Consider the following 20969-nt stretch of genomic DNA (forward strand, 5'->3'; position numbering starts at 1 on the left):
GCTTGCCTGCGACCCTGTAGAACAGGATAAAGTGGCTAGAGATAACGAGATGAGATGAGATATTTCTTCATTTAGAAGAGTACTGGTTACTGTAGGAGAAAGATTTCATAAGCTACACACATGGAATTGACTAAGCAGGGTTGTATATACATTTAATGTGTTTGACAGGTCCCAAGATCTCAAGCCCTGAAACACATATCCCTTGATACATGTGAAGTAAGGGTATTATAGCCCAGCGCTTTCGTGTTGTTTACTTTTGTGTGTCAATAAATAACATTATCTGTGTACCACACAAACACAGGAACACCTAATTTAGAGTATAGTCTCTCTTATTTCTTACCCTGGCAACAGTCAACTTGTGAATTGTCAATTTTCTTGGTCTTTTTCTCGGCTCTGCTTGGTCCTTGGCTTTTTCCGGGTGCCTTGCATGAAGCGCTCCCATTTCTCTCTCATTGTCCGGTCTTTTAGAAAACGATGAGTACTAATCCCATCAAGATTGGTGTTGCTACACCCTCCTACGATACATCTGTTAACCATTTTAATAATAATTACGTGATAACGTTGAAGAAATTTGCAGAAAACCACCAGGTCATTTTCTCATAAACAAACCAGCGCTGATGTAGGATTCAGAGGAAGGTGTCCCACGCATGATGTCACGAAAATCAATGTTTGCCGGGAAATCCAAATGCCAAGTTCTTTCAGAGGCAGATGAATTCGCCTCAAATGGCTTGATTTCAACTGAATTTTTCTGATATTGCGCAAGGTAAAAAATTGCGCAAAATGTGGCAGATATCTGGCCAAAGTTTAATATAAAATAAGATAATTACATTGACCTTGCTCCTAAGTATACCCAAGATGTGCACTTTAAAGTGTAAACTCTCCCCAGCTCTGGCCCGAGTTTCCAAAAGCATCGCAGCACAAAGATCATCGTTAAATGGTCGATTGCGTAGAACAATCAGGGGTGTAGCTGGGGGTCCTAGGGTACCTGTGACACCCCCTCCCCTTTTGTCTGATACATTTTTTCAATAGCCACATAAGAATATTAGAAAAGCATCCACTGTAATGTTTCTTTTTAACTAGATTGTCACCTCAGTCTCATTAGGGTTTCTATAACCTTGTATGGACTTCCTGTGCTTTGGACACGAAAACCCAGTTCTGCGCAAGCACAACATGATCGCTTGCACTAGAAAGCATGGTCAAGTTGCTAGTGTAATTACAGTCTTTTTAGTTGCGAATTACGAGTATTTCCTCGTGTTAATAATTCACCATGTCAAAACAAGCGAAACGTTCCTCCTCCTTTCGACGTGAAGAGAGGTAAGCAATTTATTATATATTTTTTCTATCAAAGTTGCATTTTGTTGCTTCGAAGCTAAGATTTAGTGTGCCATTTCTAGAACACATCAAGAAAACATGGAAGAAACCGCAATAATGAAAGAGCCGGTTTCTAAGCTACCTAAAACTAGCAATGGTAATTATTTTTTGCTACATATTTTTCATAGTCAGGACTGGCGATGATGAACATACACTATGGCAGAGCGATTGACATTGACAAGATTGTTGACAGTTTTGCCATTTGTCATCCACAATGCCAACAAGAATAGAGAGATCTGCATCAGTTGACTAGGGTAAGATGTCGAGCCGCTATCCATACACTGCCGGATAAAGCTGATTTGGCCTAATCATTATCCGACATCTCAACAGCTCGCAACACGAGATGAAAGAATGATGCAAAGACCGCGTTATTTTCTCAAATGTATTCAGTGTATTTTTTCATTTACAAACCTGCAGGTATGTACTCAGGCTGCCAGTCAGTGTGTGACCCCCCCCCCCCTTTGAAAAATCCTAGCTACGCCCCGACAGTAAACGCTCTTTCTCTTAGTCTTAGCGTTAAGAGGCTTTTGGGAAACTCACCCCTGAGCCTTACTCCTCCAAGGGCATAATTAAAACACCCTGAAAAGTGGGCAAGGGGCTGAGGGTTAGGGTGCCTGGATGTGTGAGGCAGGAATATCAGCATATACAGTACAGGTAGCCGTCGACTTACGACCGATCGACTTTACGATCGTCCGGTTATGACTGGCAAGTGTTTCCCAGCTGAGCGTATGACAGTTTCCGCCCCAGCTCCAGGCACATGTGCAGTCTCTCTTGCGCTCCCTTGTGCACTCCGTCTTAGTTTCCACCCCAGCTCCTGGTTTATGAAACGAGCAAATCCTCCCGCCAGCCTGAGCGCTGCAACAGCTGATGATGACGTAGACGACCCACAGCCAAACACCAGTGATGCCAGTGGTCACTAAATTTTGTATTTTGCTATGTTTTACATTTGTATTTTGGTATGTTTCAAACTAAAATGTTTTCTATTTTTCACACCTGTATTTCGTATTTTTTGTTTTGCACATATTAAACGAATTGTACTGTACGCAGTGTAGTATGCAGTGTTTGACTTAAACCAAATAATGAGCCAAGGTAATGAAATAAGAAAATGTTGATAAAATAAGACTTTAAGATGATTACACTCTCATTACACATCACAATATACTTACGTTCATTTAACATAGGCCGACTTACGACCAGATCGGCTTATGACCGGTCAGTCATAACCAAACGCAGTCGTAAGTCGACGACTACCTGTATTTGAAAATGAGTGCTGTGTCACAGACTCCCAACAAGGCTGTGTGATGGGGGAAGTAGGCCACCCTCCTCCGATTTGAAAACATTAATTCTTTAACAAAATTTAATGATATCGCAAAGTACCCAATGGTCTGCTCGACATCAGCATCGTCCTTGCAAGATTCAGGATGATATTAATCAGTATATAGCATCTTGAGCCATTTTCAACTCACAAAATGCTTTTATAAAACAAAATGGTAATTTTGTCACTATTAACACCAACATTGATTTATTTCATCACAGTACAGTCAAATTTCATTTACAGCTCAAAAGACAAGTGTGCAGTTCCTCTTTGATCACAGCTCTATCATAAGGGAAATCTTCATTGTATAAATCTGACATGGAGACACGCTATCACAGTCTGTTACAGCATTCACAACAGTTTATTCTACAGGATTTTGTACAGTGTGACAAGGAATCATCTCAACAAAAATGTAGAACTGGATTTACAGCTGGACACACCCCCTATTGGTCAGAAAAACAGATTCATTTGTAAAGGTTAACACAAAAGGTGAAAAGATGTAACCTTTTCTTAAAGCTTGACCACTCTCTTCCTCACAGCTGCAGTTGCTGAGTTCGGCGGAAACAGCCATATGCGTCTCACACTGGTTTAGCGCTGGATTGTCTCCTGTGCGTTACATCAGTGCAAAAAATCTCAGTGAGTCAGGAAACCAGTGTTAGTGTGCTAATTATCATAACAGAAGCATGGCACTGTTTGGAAGAAAGAAAGCAAATTTCACATTTAATTAAACAAAACTTTATTCATGACATGCTGAAACACTCATTGTAAAATATTCCAGTTTGAGGACTTTTCATTTAAATGTCTTATGTTTTAATCTCAGGCCTCAAATTAAACAGCCTGAAGAGTGAAACTGAAAATTGCTGATTCAGCATTACTTTTTATAACACTAACACACAACTAAATGAATTTATAATTATAAACGTAATCTATCCAACAGGGATGTCGGGCTTAGAAGTATTCAAATTAAATTTGATGAGACTGCAACACACACACACACACAGTTGTTGAGATAAGTTTGAAGATGTACTATGATGAAAGACTGGATGGGTTCTTCACACACTTTCTGGGGAGCCATGATTCCGCAGCTTCTCAGTTAATGCAATCCCATAATTCCCACAGCCAACAGCCATTCTGTTGCTAAATTGAACTAGCATACATAAAGCCAGGTCTCAGCTCATACATAATATAAATTGAAAAACATATCACATATCCAATTTTCTCTTCACGTTCTATGTAGACCACCAAAACATCCAACCAATCAGGAGGTAGCTATACACATCTTTCAGTTATGTTCTTGCGGTTTAGTAGTGTGGCTTTTGGGGGCAATACTGGAAGGCGTGGCATATCACTGATGAACATGTATAACACGCACATACATAGCTTGGTTATCCTGATGATGAGTGTATTAAAGCAGGCAACATTAAACTGAAGATCTGGGCATGAAAGAGAGAGAGAGAGAAAGAAAATGGTGCCTCAGTGATGGTCACTGGTCCAGTGCTCTAATTAGCTTGGAGAAGAAAAAATGCTCCAACAGCCAATAGGACCCCACAGACAGGCACCAGGAGGTACTTCCTGTATTTAAGCCACACCCCTTCCTGGGTCTCCACTTCTGTGTTGCGTCTGTTCTTCTTCCTCCTTCCTTTCTGCCGCTTCTCAAAGGCCTCCAGCTCAGCCTGACACACACGCACACATATATGAGTACACAATACAATGATAGTATTAGATTCATCTTTATGGAAGGGGGAAAATGACCTGCTGCTTCTTCAGCTCCTCTTCTTTGATTGCTCTCTCCTCTGCTTCTTGAGCCTGATACACATACACACATACACACACACACACACACAATAATTAATTCCTAGTTTTATCCCAGGAAAGTTGTTAGCATCTTGGAGGGCTCGTTGTGTGCGTGTGTAATGAACTCTGGTATTCACCATTAGCTCTAGTGAGTTCTTAGGGTTTACTGCCTTTGTGTGTATAGGGTTGTGTTTTGCACTAATGGCCCCATATTTTTAGTTCCCCCAGTGGCAGCACAAAGCTGAACACACAATAGTGCATTTTACACCCCATCACCATGGTGACTAATTGTCCTCACTCACTCTCACATGTTTAGTCACTGAAACAGACTGAAATTTCAAACAGACACATACTTTCTGTTTATAGTTACATTAATGTCTTTGAAACAAGTTAGTCCCTGTTGTCATTTATGTTATAGCAGCTATAAACAGTCATTCCCTCACTAGCCTTTTTTTTTTTACCCTTTCTCAAAGTTAATGATTTAACCCCCCCCCCCCCCCCACACACACACACACGCACGCACAACATGCACTTCATGCTACTGAGAAACCACAAAGCATCAAGTGCTCGGTCCTTAAGATGTCAGAAAACACAAAATTACAGCTTTACATCTGACTCTTATAGCCCATTCCCACTCAAAACCGTACATTTTCTGCTATCATGCAGTAATGGTATCATGTGGGAATGGGAGCAAAACATCAAAGTCAAAATGTTAATCTATCCCCTGGCAACCTAGTGACATTTACAGAAATCCTTTGCCACAGCTCCAGTGAGAATCAGAACCATCAGATTTACACGTTGTGACCAGTCGCGATGTTGCTGGTAGTGACCTAAAAATGATCAATGCTTGAAAAACCATGTCCAATCGTCCCAGACGACTAAAGTCTGTGCAAGGACGAGTAAAACTTTAATGGCAATCGTCTGATCGGACGACAAAAGTTAGTGCTGGCAACCTAAGCAACACAGTCGCTAAGAGAGCAGGGAACCAGTCTAAAGTAGCTCGTCTCATTTCACGGGAAATGCATTAAAAAGTTTTACTCATCAATACAATATATAAAAGCACAAAAAATATTATGAGGAAATCATTCAAATGTCCTTGTTTTTGGTTATAATTCATTGAAGTATGCATGTGTTTGAGTGTACTGGAAAAGCTTGGCTCAAAGTCCACGTGATGACGTAATTATAGCAATTGGCTAAGGGCGACAAGGGTTGAGGACATTTGCCCCTTTTCCACCAAAGCAGTTCCAGGGCTGGTTCGGGGCCAATGCTTAGTTTGGAACCGGGTTTTCTGTTTCCACTGACAAAGAACTGGCTCTGGGGCCAGAAAAACCGGTTCCAGGCTAGCACCAACTCTCTGCTGGGCCAGAGGAAAGAACCGCTTACGTCAGCGGGGGGCCGGAGTTGTTAAGACCAACAACAATAATAAGACCGCGAAAGATCGCCATTTTTAAGCAACGAGAAGCAGCAGCTGTACAAAAGCGAAGTCATCCATTATTATTGTTGTTGTTGCTGCTGCTGCTTCTTCCGTGTTGTTTTTGCTTCGATATTCGTGCCAAGGTTTATGCAAATGTAGCGACGTAACTGACGTATACAGCGACGTAATGACGTGGCTTCCCTTAGCACCACGAGCTATGGAAAAGCAAACTGGTTCTCAGCTGGCTCGCAAGTTGAACGAGTTGTGAACCAGCACCAGCCCCGAACCAGCCCTGGAACTGATTTGGTGGAAAAGGGGTAAGAGTGTGCCAGCAGTGCGGTTGAAGCGGGCAGGTGTCAAACTTGGAACTTTATTATTAACTCTAATCGTGATATAAAACATCACTGAATAATGTTCCTTATCTCTAGTGTGTGTGTGTGTATATATATATATATATATATATATATATATATATATATATATATATATTTTTTTTTTTTTTTGATGGTTTCATATATTTCATAATGATATTTTTATTTTCTAAATATTTATCAACATACCGTCATTGTGGCATGGGAGCCTGTGATTGGTGGACAGCCGACAAAGGGTGTCTCCCATTGGTTGTAAATTGGGACATAAAAATCATAAACACATACAGGACCCAGTGATTGACTGTTCACATACTGAAGCAAAGTGAAGATGTCCGGCATCTGTTACTGTTGTCCAAAGAAATCTACAGCAAAAAAAAGGTCTACTACCGGATTACTTGGACAATCTTAGTATGATCCGTACAAAATTCTTTTGAAATAACGGTGCACATTTGTGGCCTAGCGTTAGCATTAGCTACACGTTGGAATAGATCATCTTTTTCCCAAAAAGTCCCGACACGGAAGAACAGTTTAAAAAAATTAATTAAAAAAAAAAAACCACACACACACACACACACACACACACACACACACACACACACACACACACACCAAAACACCACAGAAGCAGGAAAACCTGTCTGTAAAGACTTTTCCCCCCTGATATCAGCTTTTGGGAACAGAATGTTGCGAAAGCCAAAGCATTTACTCTCAAAGGACTCCAACCTGAACTGTGGGCTGGATAGTAAACTATTCCTGCCCCTCCATGTCTCAACAACCCCAAGGACATCTAGTTACACAGCTATCTGCACTCTGTCTTTTATACAGTGATGCTTATTATTGTTAAAACAATATCTGAAGTGTTATTTGTAAAATAACAAAATATCTTGCTCTAGACTTTCAGACAATATTGTAAGATTTTATTTTAATTTTATCTAATAGTGGATGGTACAATAATTAGACACTAAAAGTCAGCACATTCCAGTTGTAGCTGTAGTCATACAATAACTATAATCATTCTTGCAGTAGTAGTAATAATAATAATAATAATAATAATAATAAAACGGTTAATGTTCTGTTCCCTTTTCATTTATTCTCTATTCAAAGGCACAACTGAGTCACACAGTTCAGTGTGTGATCAGTGTGTAACGGACAATAACAATTTTATCCAAAACAGTTTTTCCTGCCTTAGTTGATTCATTTCCATTTCACATGTGTGCAGCTGTTGTAAAGTTCAGCGAGTTTGTGTAGAACCATCTTGAACTGTAGGTTCATTTCTACACTCTGGTTCCACGGTGACATTTTGCACAGGACAGTGTTCCTCCGATAACAGAAATAAAGCTCCAGCATTATTATTATACTCATTAAAAACTCTCCACAGCTTAATATACCCTAAATTATTAATTCCTCTGCTACTAGAACTTCTTTCTTTCTGAATGTGTCTGCATATATTGGTGTTATGGTTTTGTGGATTTATGATAATTACGCTGCTTCACCTATTTAAAAAAAAAAATAAATAAATTCAATTGCATTTTCTCTTCTCCAAAATAAAATTAAGCTCTGGGCAAGTGGAATTGTTTTTCGGGCAAGTATGTTTTGAGTGCTGCTTGCCCATTGGGCAAGTTAGGCTGGGAGATTTTTTTTTCGAGGATGGATGATGTAGTGACACTGCGACGGAACTACTCATACTGCCTCAATATAAAGCAATTGGCAGCAAACTCAAAACACGCAAAGAAAACATTGGCAGATATAAGCAGAAATATTATAAATGGCCTTTACATGAACAAAACAAATGTTCAGAAACAGGAAAAGAACTCTCTCAACAAAGACATTATGCAGCCAGTCTCATGTCATGTTGATAACTAGCTAATATCTCAGCTTGATCATAGCCAGTATCGTATGTCCTGCACATTGTGCAGAGGTTTGCGCTCCATAGCATTCCATTATGTACACTCAGGTGGGAATACACAATGTCCATTGCTTTTCTGTTCACATACCTGCTTCAAACCGCACCTTGCAACAGCTAGGCTCCTGAAGAGGCTAGATGACTGATCACTTGGGCCAGAATGAAATTCAAGGAGTCTCTCCCTGTGGAAAGCGAAGGTGAAGGACAAGGCCACCTTCACCATTGGTGGAGAAGACACCCCCCACATTGCAGACCAGCCCATCCGAAGTCTGGGAAGGCAGTACATATCCAGCCTCTCAGACAAGGAAATAGGAAAGTCCATCCTCCAGCAGCCATCAGCAGGCCTGGTCAAGATCGATTCAAGCCAGCTACCTGGAAAGTACAAGGTGTGATGCTTTAGCTTCATCTTGTACCCAAGGGTAATGCAGCCACTGAAGCTGTGTGGAGTCACCTCTACAGCTGTATGCAGGATGGAAGCAAAAGCCAACTCATTCATCCACAAATGGCTGGGACTCCCAAAGCACTTTTTAACAGCAAACTTGTACGGGAGGAACACACTGCACCTACCCCTAAAATCCATTACACTTGGGTACAGGCATGAGAGGGCAAGGCTGGTGATGGAGCCGAAGGACTCAGCTGAGGAGCCTGAGAGAGACATGCATGCCCGTGTGGAGACAGGGAGGAAATGGAGGGCAGAAGAGGAAGTGGAAAAAGCAGTGGGCAGGCTGAAACACAAGGAGGTAGTGGGTACAGTCCAATCAGGACAGGCAAGCCTTGGATGGAGTGACCCACCCATCTTGTGGTCCAGAGCCAGCAAGAAGCAAAAGGAAGGACCTTGTTATTTCTGAGGTTACAAGGATGGCTCAGGGGGAGTACAGGGTGAGGGCTGTGGCACAGGGGCACTGGACAACGTGGGAGGTGGTGGCAAGCCAGGTAGTGAACTGGGCAGACTTATGGAAACTGCCACAAGCCTGACTTGGTTTCCTTATTCGAGCAACCTAGAACACCCTCCCCTCCCCCCCGCAATCTGCACCAGTGGCTGGGTACAGAGCAAGCCTGTGAACTCTGTGCGACCACCAACGTCTCCCTCCAGCTCATTGTGGCAAGCTGCAGGACTGCTCTTACGCAGGGCCAATTCAGGTGGAGACACGACCAGGTGCTCAGGAAACTTGCGGAGGTGGTGGAGAGAAACAAGCAAGAGGTGAGCCAAGGTAATCAGACAATGACCCATCAGTGGATCAATTTTCAGAGGCAAGGGGAGTCCATTGACATCACCAGGAGACCAGCACCCTTGCTCCTCTCTTCTGGGACGGAGTGGAGATTGGAGGTCGACCCAAGTAGGCAGCTCTGTTTTCCAAGAGATCTGCAGCACAACACTGCGACCAGATATGGTGCTCTGGTCAACAGGCATAAAAATCAGTGCTGCTGGGGGAGCTGACTGTGCCTTGGGAGGAGGGGTTGGAGGCAGCCCATGAAAGGAAGAGGGTGAAATACGCAGACCTGGTTGCAGAGTGCAGGAAAAGTGGTTGGAGCACAAAACTCTGTCCACTGGAGACTGGCGCAAGGGGCTTTGCTGGAAACTCAATACTACATCTGCTCTGAGACTTGGGGCTATGGGGCAAAGAGCTACACAAAGCCACTAGGAAGTTTTCCAAAGAGGCAGAGAAGGCCAGCTTCTGGCTATGGCTAAGAAGGCAGGACAAGATTTGGGGAGCCGGCAACTGCATGGAGTTGTGTGGAGTGTCAGGGAGACGTCCCTGTTCACTGCCCCGCCACTAGATGTTCCAGGATAAGGGGGAAAAAAATATCTAGGGATGGTGGTCCCCGGCTGATGACTCCACAGCTAACCAGACAGGCACCAGTGGAGGTGCAGCAGGCCTAGAACCTAGCAGGTTAAAATCTACCTGTACAAATCGATGTTATGAGAGACTGAGTGGGAATGAAAATTTATCATCTATTCTGTGTTGTTTTAACTTCATACAATCATGGACTTTGTATATGAAAGGGGCTTTACAAAGCACTGACACTGGAGACTCCTTCCATAAATGTTACATAAAACACACTGCTTACAGAAAACCTCGCTTTATCAATTTTTTTTTAAAATTCCTTTATGTGGACGGTTTGCTGTACATGTCCCTGTGAATAAGTTGATGCTATAGATTTGGCAACATATTAGACGTGAGTGCATTAATATAAACAATTGGTCATGTTAAAATTAATGAACACCTTCTGACAAATCAGAATCCAACAGTGCTGTTATGTAAACCAAGAACAAAATCTGATATGTAACAGAAAAGACAGATCATGTTTTTGTCAATGCTGTTCACATTGCTTCGTTCTCATTCTGTATCAAGTTAAACTCAGAATTATTTTAACATTTTACATTATGACTCAGTCAATATGTATGTATGCATGCATGTGTTACCTCAGCATATTTCCTCTGTAGGTCCTTACAGGTGTTGTCACACACCACCAGATTCTCCTCCTGCCTGGCGTGGGAACACGAAAACTCCTACACACACACACACGTGTTATTTTAAAAGGTATCCATGATGAGTCATCAGTGCCCTTTATAGGAAGTCAAACAAAGTCTTCTTCTAATGTCCTTACTGGGAAGTCACCCTGACTTTAGATGAAAGCTTGATGTCCTAGTTCATTCCAAGTGCGTGTTCTTACTTACAGAATGAGAAAGATCAGAGAAAAAAATGGAAAAGAACAGATTTTTTTTCCAAATGTCTATTGTTTGGAAATGCTGTTCACTGAACATCTTTAAATCATTTTAGCACTGACATATTTAAGCCTTTTCCAATAAGTATATGTGACTTTGTAAAGACATTTTGTGTCTCTCACTGACGCACTTCATCAGACCCACAGAGAGAGGAGTCAGATTTAAAGCTGAGTGTGTGCTGAGAATAATGAGACCATGTGTATGCGCGTGCACGCGCGTGTGTGTTGGCAGGATCTCTAAACACAAGAAATGCTGGAATGTGGAGCAAAGCAGCAGCTCAGGAGGTTAATAAGAGCAGTACATCTATGCACCTGATTTACAGGTAAATATAAATAACCATATTACAGAGGTGGACAAATCGTAAACCCATTATCCAACCGGATTAAAAACAACACTCGTTTCAGCTGCGTAAAAACTCAACAGTTAATATCACATTAACTGTATGGAATGTAGGAGACAGGATGGGGGAATTTAGTGACACTCTCCATGCTAGCAGGGAAAATAAGATAATTAGCTAACAAAACATTAAAGGGGGGGAACGGGGACCCTCAGTACTTCAACAAGGGTTCACAGTAGGGTCTGACATTTTATTGTAAAATGTATTTTTAAGAAAAAGGAGACCAAAAAAAAAAAAAAGTTAGAGGACTTGTACAAAATTTGTTTTTATATATCCAATCAGTTGCAGACATTTAGAAATGTGAAGTATAACATTTTTTTTGCGGTCCGGTTTCCATCAAATCCTGCGCTCTGATTGGCTGGCGAGCGGGTCCATATCCTACGATACGGACCCTGATTATGGACCTCTGGCGACTCGCTCGTTCACAACACAGTAGCATTTTTTGTCAACATTTATCTTTTTTTTTTTAAATAAGATTTATTTATAAAAGATTATCAAAAATCTTGTAAATTTTTGCCAGCATTTCTCAGGAGAATAGCATTAATTTTACAGCATGGATAGTGATAACGACAGTGTTCACAGCGAAAGCGAGTTTTACTACCCTGAGGAAGAAGAAATAAAAAAACATTTCAGGAGAAAGCTAAAAAACCTGTAACTGTTGCTAACGCCGAGCAAAAACATGGCTGAATCCCGAATGACCCAATTTTGTATAAATAGCGGATTACATAGGCGGCAAAATGTAGTTTTTTTTCCTGCCATGGAAGTGCACTTGTATACCGAGGAGGAAGCAATTTGCATTACAGCCATGAATGAGGATTCAAAATGGTGGCTCAGCTCAGTTTTCCCTTTCAGGCGCTCTTGTTTTCTGTTAGAATTTGGTAAAGAAAAAAAATCAATATATTATTTACCAGCTTAAGGTCGGTCCGTACGGTGAAATACCGTGACGTCGGCTTTGAATACTGACCTCGGCCCAGAGGGCCTCGCTCAGTACTTTCAAGACCTCGGTCACGGTATTTCACGATACAGACCTCCCAGCTGGTAAATAATATATGGTCATACTGCCCCACCCTACCAAGGCAGCAACACCAGCTCATGTGATGGGCCCTTCAGAATCATATTTTACCCACACACACACACACACATATATGCACCTTTTTGATCCTCTTGCATGGACATTTGACTTTGACTCTCTGGTTGCAGTTCTCCTCACACTCTCCCACATGACAGAGCTCCTTACAGCGATGCCCACACTTCAGCTACACACGCACACAAACACACACAATTTATTGCATAGTAATGATCTAATGCTAATGTCATGTCATAAACAGACTATCACAGGAAATGATCAACAATGCAACATCATTTTAAAAGTGGAATGGCCTCAGGAACACAGAACCCATTACCATTAGCAGTTTCCTGAAATTTACAGCTCTGTTCATGATGTAGATAGGATTACTTTCATTTTAACATGACAATGTGAACATTAAGAACCATATTTAAAATTCTTGAAAATTCATATCATTTTCAAAAATATGCATAGCTCAGTTTGAGCCTCTTCTGATATTTATCTGCAAAGTCACTGTTTATTACCTAGAATCATAATGTCAAATTAACTTGGTGATTGCTAGGGTCTGATGATGTCTAGATGGGTCAGGAGCTGAGCACTGTACAGACTAGTGTTAAATATTAAACAGGACATCAAATATCATGTGAATAAACTAATAAAAAAATCTAATTTGAACAGTAAATCAGGTTAGTAAACTAAACATGCCAGAAAACAGCAATGTACCAATCCATCTATTTTTCCTCATTTTCCATATGATACTGTTACTCAGGCTTTGAGGAATGGACAGTAGCTCAGTGGGTTTTATGACCGAGAGAGAGAGAGAGAGAGAGAGAGATGAGCTGAAAGGATTGTGTGGTGTTTGTGTGTGTTTAAAGATGAAAGAGGGTAGAATGTTTAGGAACATTGGGTTTTATGGCTCTGGAATGTTCCAACGTTCTTTGATTTGTGTTAGTAAACTTTTCTTTCACAAATCAACTGTAGTATTTAACACCATTTACACACACACACACACACACACACGGTGTGATAGCCAGAGTGATGTGGGTAAGAGGAATTCTTGTGACACTGATATGAGAGGTGGCGTTAGGCAAAAGAATGACATTTACAGAGATAAAGCAAGTGCACGCACGAACACACACACGCACGAACACACACACACACACACACACACCTGTTTAGGGCACTGGTTCTTGCAGGAGGTGAGGAGTCTTCTACCTTCATCATCAGCAGAGGTCAGCTTCCTACACACACACACACACAAGCTATATACAACAACTACACTCTAGCTAGAGCCATTCTCAGGACCATTCTTTAGTCCCTTTTACACAGCCTGTTCAAGGCAGGAATCTTACTCCTTTATACCACCGCACATTCTGCATTCGCATTCCACCTCGCATTTGAATGCAGAAGAGGGGGTTTATGTTGTTCCGCCTCTGACCCAGAACAATTGATGGTAACAGAGGCAGGAACAACATCTGTGTAAAAAGGGACAGGTGGCATGGCGAAACAGGGGTGTAATGTTTTTGACATTCTTCTGAGACCAGGGCAAATTCAAGAGAGTCTTTATCTATGGCATCCAAGGCCTTTCTGCCTCAAATCACTTCCTACTTCTCTTCAATTTCTCCTCCAACATATTTCTGATCACAGTAACTTTGTTGGCATTTGAAGAGTAGCATAAATGTGCACAGCTAACAAAAGCACCTTACTCAGTTTATCTGCGATTATTCTCGGGATATTCATATTTCCAATGTGTAGTGTGTTATACATCACCCTAGATGCCGATGCTCTGTTGTGTCACGTGTAATGTCCCTGGTTGCAGAACACTAGCACACTGTGTGCAAAAACACACTGGCGTGGCTTTATTTGGTTCAGTGTAAACAACCAAAGCTGAAATATTGCAGAATATCTGTGTATAAAGGGCTTGCGTTTGACCAATCATTGATCAGCACTCTTTCTAGCTCTGCCAACACAGCCCTGCTCAGGAACAGTAGGAAACTCAATTCAGTGTTCCTAGTTAGCACACGTTTGTGTGTGTGTGTGTGTGTGTGTGTGTGTGTGAGAGAGAGAGACCCACAGGCACTCAATGTACAGGTTGGACATCTTGCAGTGGCATCGCTGTCTGATCATCTGAGTGCAGGGGGGGCAGTCGCCAGGGTGGCAGGGGAGGGCACATGGGTGGGGGCATCCAGTGGGGTGGGGCTTAGAGCAGCCCTCTTCACATTGTTCACACTCCTTCCCAGCCTACACACAAACACACGTCATAGCGAGCCTAAATAAACAAACATAAGAATGAGAGAAAATGAGCAAGGGATATACTTCGGTTTTCCCCCTTTTAGGGTCAAAGGTCACAGCATGGCACTCCAGGTTGCAGCTATGGTTCCCACATGTCAAAGTTCGTCCACATGCACGGCCACATGAGAACGGCCCACGTGCATGACACAGTACTGGACTCACCTACATTACCCAGACACACACACACACACACACATTACACCAATCAGGGCAAGGCTAAACTAGCATAGGTAATTTAGGCCAAAGTCAAACTTTCCTGAACTAAAGTGACCCAGGATATACTTAGCTAGGCCAAACTGACCAGGGCTAAACTACTATAGTAGCCTAAATCACAATGTTATTGTTAGTGTAATGAGAATGGTTTACACCCACATCCAAACCCACACACAAAAGAAACTGCTTCCCGTTTACAGCTTCTAAAAAGTTTAAGTGTCTTATGAACGTTGTGTTGCTGATAGCATCGAAGTGTGACCATGACCTTGTGAAATAAATAAAGAAATGAGAAAAGTTATTACAACTCCAAATGAGAAAAAGTTGGGTCGGTATGTTGAAATTAAACCTGAAACAACTATTTGTAAATAATCTTTAACCTATATTGCACTCAAAACAATACAGCAGCACATTATTTGATGTTTCACTTCATGAATTTGATCTTTTTTTCAAAATAAACTTCAATTTTCATTCTTGCAACACATTTTTTAAACAGTTGGGATGGTAAAGCGTTTACCGTTTTGAAATGTTACCATTGCTTCTCAAAATGTTTAAAAGTGTTTCTCAACCACTGGGCCATGGCCCATTAGTGGGCTGTGAAGCGCCATCTAGTGGGCCACAATTTTTTTTCAAGTTGAAGCTAATTTTTACTTGTAGTAGGGTACAATTGCTGGGTTGCATCCAACGTCACATCCGCCTCATTAAGCTACGGTCACACTACAGCTCGCAATGCTTTGCGATGGGTTATCGATGAAGATGAGGCACTTTGGTGGCAATATAAAATTGTGGTCGCACAGCATATGAACACGACTGTCACGCCTTTGCGCACTTGAGTATGGCGCAGCTCAAGCAGCCGCACTCGCTCACGGAGCTCATTGCACGCACTCTTGGGACCCAGTCATTATGGGAAACACCCGATACCGATTTGAGCGCAATCAGCACGTGCAGATACAGAAGCTGTTTTCACAAAGGTTTTGCAAAGTATTATCACATTTGTCTCTAGCCATGTTTATAATGCTGTTTAAATACTCTGCTTTATGATTCTGCTTTCATTTGTTTTGTTTTTGTAAACATCACATCTACTAATAAACACTCTTCCTGCACTTTGCTCCCTTGACCACAGTCCATCTCGTAGTGTCCTGATCCCCAGATCTTTAACCCAGCCACATATAAAAAGTTGTAGGCCTCCATGCTCTTCCAGGTTTTCATCTGCTTGTCCATGTAGAACGATGTCTGCAGCACCAGGTAGTTTGAGATGTTGGGGAACTCAACAGATGGATAATTTTCCAACTTGGAAGAAAAATCCTTCACTGTTAGTGTGTAAGGATCTATCCTATTAAGTGGTTTCTATATCGATTTCTTTTGAGTGTACTTCTTAGTTTTAATAACTTAGTTTGCTGTACACAAACATGGCAGTAAGTTCTCGTGTTAATCGCCCAGACTCCACTTTTGGATCATCAAAAGTGGATCATCAGTCAAATCCCTTTTGACTGAGAATGCCCTGCATGCATGGTTTTATGTTGGCTTCTGGCACATCCATAGTTTTAAATACAATACCTACAATTAAAAATCAGCTTGTTTTTTATTGCATTTATTTAATTCCTGGGCTCCCATCTGTGACAGGGAGTGATGCTGTGTTCCATTAATACACTTTACAATAAATTAGATTCTAACAGAACAGATGAACCAAAATAATTGTGGATCTTTTTTAATGGGCCCCGCCTCGTTACAAGTATGAACAGGTGGGCTTTAAGCAGAAAAGGTTCAGAACTCCTGGTTTAAAAGATGTTTAGGGACTGAAGACACCAAGCGATAAAAGTGTTTCAGGTGTTTCAAAGTGTTTCAGGTGTCCCATTCTTCCTGCAAACAGGTCTTAAGATGTGCAACAGTACGGATTCATCATAGTCATATTTTTGGTTTAAAAATTTGCCACACATCCTCCATTGGGGACAGCCACCCTCTTCTTCCACAGCCATACCTTTGTAATGTGTGCAGAATGTGGTTTTGCATTGTCTTTTTGAAATATCCCTTTTTTTTTCCCAAAAAAGTTGGTCATCTTGAAAGCATCATACGTTGCTCCAAAACCTCAATGTACTTTTCCACATTAATGCTGCCATCACAGAAGTGTAAGTTACCTTTGCCAAGGGCACAGACAACCCCATACATGACAGACCCTGGCTTTTGAACTTCTTGGTAACAGTCTAGGTGGCCCTTTTCACCTATGGTCCTGAGTACACGGCATCCATTTCTCAAAAAAAAAAAAAAAGACCTATGGAATGCTGATTCGTCTGACCATGATACACGTTTCCACTGTGTGATGGTCCATCCCAGATGCTGCCAAGCCCAGAGAAATCAACAGTGCTTCTGGACACAGTTAACCTAAGGCTTCCTTTTGGCATAAAAGTTTTAACTGCCATTTGGGGATGTAACTCTGTATTGAAGTGCTTGACAAACGTTTGCCAAAGGAATCCTGAGCCTGTGTGGTGATACCAGCTATACGTGAACGACAATTCTTGGTGCAGTGCTGTCTGAGGGATCAGAGATCACTGGTGTTCAGCTTAGGCTCGTGCCCTTGCCCTTTACACACCGAAATTCCTCCAGATTCCTTGAATCTTTTAATGATATTATGCACCACAGAGGGTGAAAATTCCTTTGTGTCTCCTCTTTGAGAAACATTGTTTTTACACATTTCAATAATTTTCCCCCTCACACACTGGACAAACTACAAATCCTTGGCCCATCTTTGCCCCTCAAAGACTAGGCCTTTCCTGAACATTGATTTTGTATTAAATCATGATTTCAATCACCTATTGACATCACCTGTTTTGAATCACTTCATTATTTAATCGTTTTACCTCGTTACTACCCTAAATTGCCTTGTCCCAACTTTTTTTTGGAATGTGTTACAGGCCTGAAATGCAGGCCTTCATTAACAAATGAAGTTGACGAGACAAAACATGAAATACAAATCAAAATAACGCTCTCTTTTTTTTTATTATTATTATTATTTGCATTTTCCATACTGCCCCAACTTTTTCTAGTTTGGGATTGTAAATGCACGGCAAAAGCAACAGTGCATAGATCAACATCATCTGGAGAAACCATCTCTCTGATTTTTATTTTAAACCATGACCCTGGTCTGAACACAACATGAAACATGTTAAAGTTTAAAAAGTGTGTTTATCCTGGTCCAGCAGAACGGAACTCCTGCTCAGCAGTGTCATGGCTTTTGTGTGCGCACGCGGTCGGTCATGCGTGCTCATGCGTACCTGTGCGAGGGAGTCATAATTGAAATGCTGACTGTGAAAGTTTTTATTAATTAAATGATGCTAACTCAAAAACAGACCCACCTAGAAACTCCTACACATCATCATCATCATAACCACAGGCTGTAGCAGTTGCACAAGGCTGCTTTCACACAATACAGCATTTTTCTATAGAAAATGCATTTGTATGGTGCGCATACACCATAACCATAGCAACATTCTTATGGCTAGTTAGCTATCTAATGAGTAGATTTAACAATAAACGGAGCTTTTGGCCAGGAGGAGGTGTGTTTTCTGCACTAAAATGCATCTATGTCGTATATCTCATCTTTGCTTATTCTATTTATCAGCAGCACTTTTTTCCCCTCCATGTTTCTCACTTGCCCATGAAGCTACAGTCTGATTGATCAAGAGATAAAAACACTGCTTTGACATCGCGCTACCATAGGTTTCTGAAAGTTGGTGGATTAAAGGATGACAGCAGTGATCGTTAACAAGCAGTCAGACTTGTGACTGTGCATGTGATCATGCAAAGCTTCACAATGGTTCTTCGACAAATTAAGTGATAAAGTCCTGTACCGTCCGTCCCTTTATTATTCCTGAATAATGAAGGTAAACGCAAGGCCCAATGAGCATGCGCGTGCACACACACAGTGCGTGACATTTCAGCAGGGCAGAGGGATTAGTCTGGTGTTGACCTTTAGTCTTATCCAACACACCATTCAGCTATATACTGTGTATCTTACATACTTTTAAGCTCAAGTCTTACTGTGTGTGTACACATCGTGTACATGTACCTTCAGCTCACACACACACACACAGAGACAACTTTATACAGGAACTATAGCAATGATGATGCTTTTTTTTGGTTTGGTTTGTTTCTTTAGACCCTCTGTTCTCATAGTGGGCTCTGTAAAGCGTAGCTAGGTGGTCAGCTTTTTTAAGAATTAATTTTGTTAGTCTAATTTGAATAATTATTAACATGTATAATACCGTATAAACATTAAAACAATATAAGAGTAAAAAAAAGGAGAAAGGCACACTCTAACCAGCAGATGTGTTCAATTGTGTGTTTACCTCATGCTCCCCAAGACAAGCCCTGTGGAGAGACAAATATACAACATGTCATCATTGTTTAGTTTTTGTTGAGCTTCACAGAAGGGGGTAACCACAAACACACACAGAGCCTGGCAGGAGTATGGCAGTATGCTCACTGCTGCAAGTTACAAGCTTTGTGCCATACTGAACACACACAATCATACTCCCCCTCTCTCTCCCTCACTCCGCAACTCACTCACACTCCCTCCGTCACACTTGCTCCCTTACTTCCACACATTATTACTTTCTCTCTCTCACTCTCCATCTTTCCTGATATGAGGTGTACTCTCCTGCACCTCATCACCCAACACCTAGTGCTGATATATATATTTAAAAAAACAAACACCCCCCCCCCACGATTTATGGAGTTACAAGGTGATGAAGTGTTCAGCGTTCATGTCATTGTTAAAAGCAGAATCACATCTGTGTTTGAAAGAGAAAAGATGCACACTGTCTCATCTACAACTCGTGTGTTTGTGTGTGGTGTACATACGTGGGTATGGGCACTTGGCAGGGAGGACACTGTAATGCCTTGAACTCAAATGCCGGAGTGGTCTGCTGTTCCCACGGTCCTGCTAACTGAACCTGCACAACACACACACAGGAAGCACAGTAAGAAGTTTTCTGCAGTTGCATCACTCTGAACAAATTTTATCACGAGCATCTGGTTGTAAATGTTTTCTTCTCTCCAAGACACACACACCCCACAAAACTGGGAAAGTCTCATTGTGCCTGCTACACAAGTCTGATTCACATCACTGACATGCAAAACAACATTATTTTGTAAATAGCATGCACCACAGGGGTGTGTGCACGCATGCGCGCGTTTCTCTCACCCGGTTGTTGGCTTTGAGCAGCACCTGGTCATGGCATGGTGCTTGGCACAGGTGTGTACATCCAGGTAAAGGCAGCTGACACACCTGCTTACACACAGGACACGCACCGAAGTGACACCTGTGCTGCTCACGGGAGGGGTGATGACATGATGGAGGAGTCCTATGCACACACATGAACATGTCAATATAAACATCATTACCCACTGTGTGCGTGCATGCATGCATGTGCGTACCTGCAAATCTCCCTGCAGCGTGGAGGTTTGGTACTCCTCTCGCGTCCACATGGAACACTCAGAGATGTGGAACCACATGCACATTTAACCTGCACCACCTCAGGACAGGGGTAACAACTCCCTGAAACAAAACAAACACACAAAATTATAATCTGGAATGCAACTCAAAATATTTTTTGTTCATTGGACAACAGCATCAGTAAATTTACACAGTGATGAAACCTCAGCTGTGGATCATGCATAATGTAACACTGACACTTCTGAGGAACAAGTAAAAAAAAAAAAAAAAAAAACCACTCTGGAACTATCCAATGAACTAAAGCATTCTGAAACCACTTGAATAGCCTAAGTTCAGAAACCTTCTGAAAAGCTAGAGAAGTATCTGGGGTCGGAGACACCAAGGCTCTGAGAAGCCTCACTGCAGGAACCATGACTTTCATGATAAGGTCATTCATAGAGGATGGGGTCACATACAGTTCTTACATTTCTGAAGAGGTTCCCAAGGAAGGTTACTGGGTTCCAGACAAAGGTTTTGGGGTTCCTGAGAATGCTCACAAGGTTTTGAAAACGGTTTGAAGGTTCCTGAGTTTCTTGCCTACTGAAAAGATGCTTGGGTTCCAGAAAGGGTTCCTGCAGTTGAACCACAACTAGATGTGACCTTGTGTGCAGAACCAA

At 41.7% G+C, this 20969-nt stretch overlaps 1 protein-coding gene across 2 annotated transcripts in view; it reads right to left on the minus strand.

The window, feature by feature from the left end:
• Nucleotides 1–2886: 2886 nt before the first annotated feature.
• Nucleotides 2887–20969, minus strand: part of nfxl1 (nuclear transcription factor, X-box binding-like 1) — a 35857-nt gene continuing 17774 nt past the window's right edge. The window contains exons 12-23 of one of the 2 annotated variants that reach the window (XR_009656167.1): nt 20295–20415; nt 20062–20221; nt 19719–19810; nt 19205–19226; nt 14676–14813; nt 14434–14600; nt 13531–13600; nt 12445–12549; nt 10594–10680; nt 8260–8540; nt 4439–4492; nt 4330–4359 (exon numbers count right to left, since the gene is read on the minus strand). Coding sequence is in view for 1 of the 2 variants with exons in the window: in XM_060937845.1 (XP_060793828.1) it covers nt 4186–4359; nt 4439–4492; nt 10594–10680; nt 12445–12549; nt 13531–13600; nt 14434–14600; nt 14676–14813; nt 19205–19226; nt 19719–19810; nt 20062–20221; nt 20295–20415 (1190 nt within the window). In the remaining variant the exon portion in view is untranslated. Of the gene's footprint in view, nt 4360–4438; nt 4493–8259; nt 8541–10593; nt 10681–12444; nt 12550–13530; nt 13601–14433; nt 14601–14675; nt 14814–19204; nt 19227–19718; nt 19811–20061; nt 20222–20294; nt 20416–20969 lie in introns of both variants that reach the window. The other variant, XM_060937845.1, reaches the window with a different exon arrangement.

The sequence above is a fragment of the Neoarius graeffei genome, chromosome 13, assembly GCF_027579695.1.
Source record: "Neoarius graeffei isolate fNeoGra1 chromosome 13, fNeoGra1.pri, whole genome shotgun sequence".
Taxonomy (NCBI): Eukaryota; Metazoa; Chordata; class Actinopteri; order Siluriformes; family Ariidae; genus Neoarius; species Neoarius graeffei.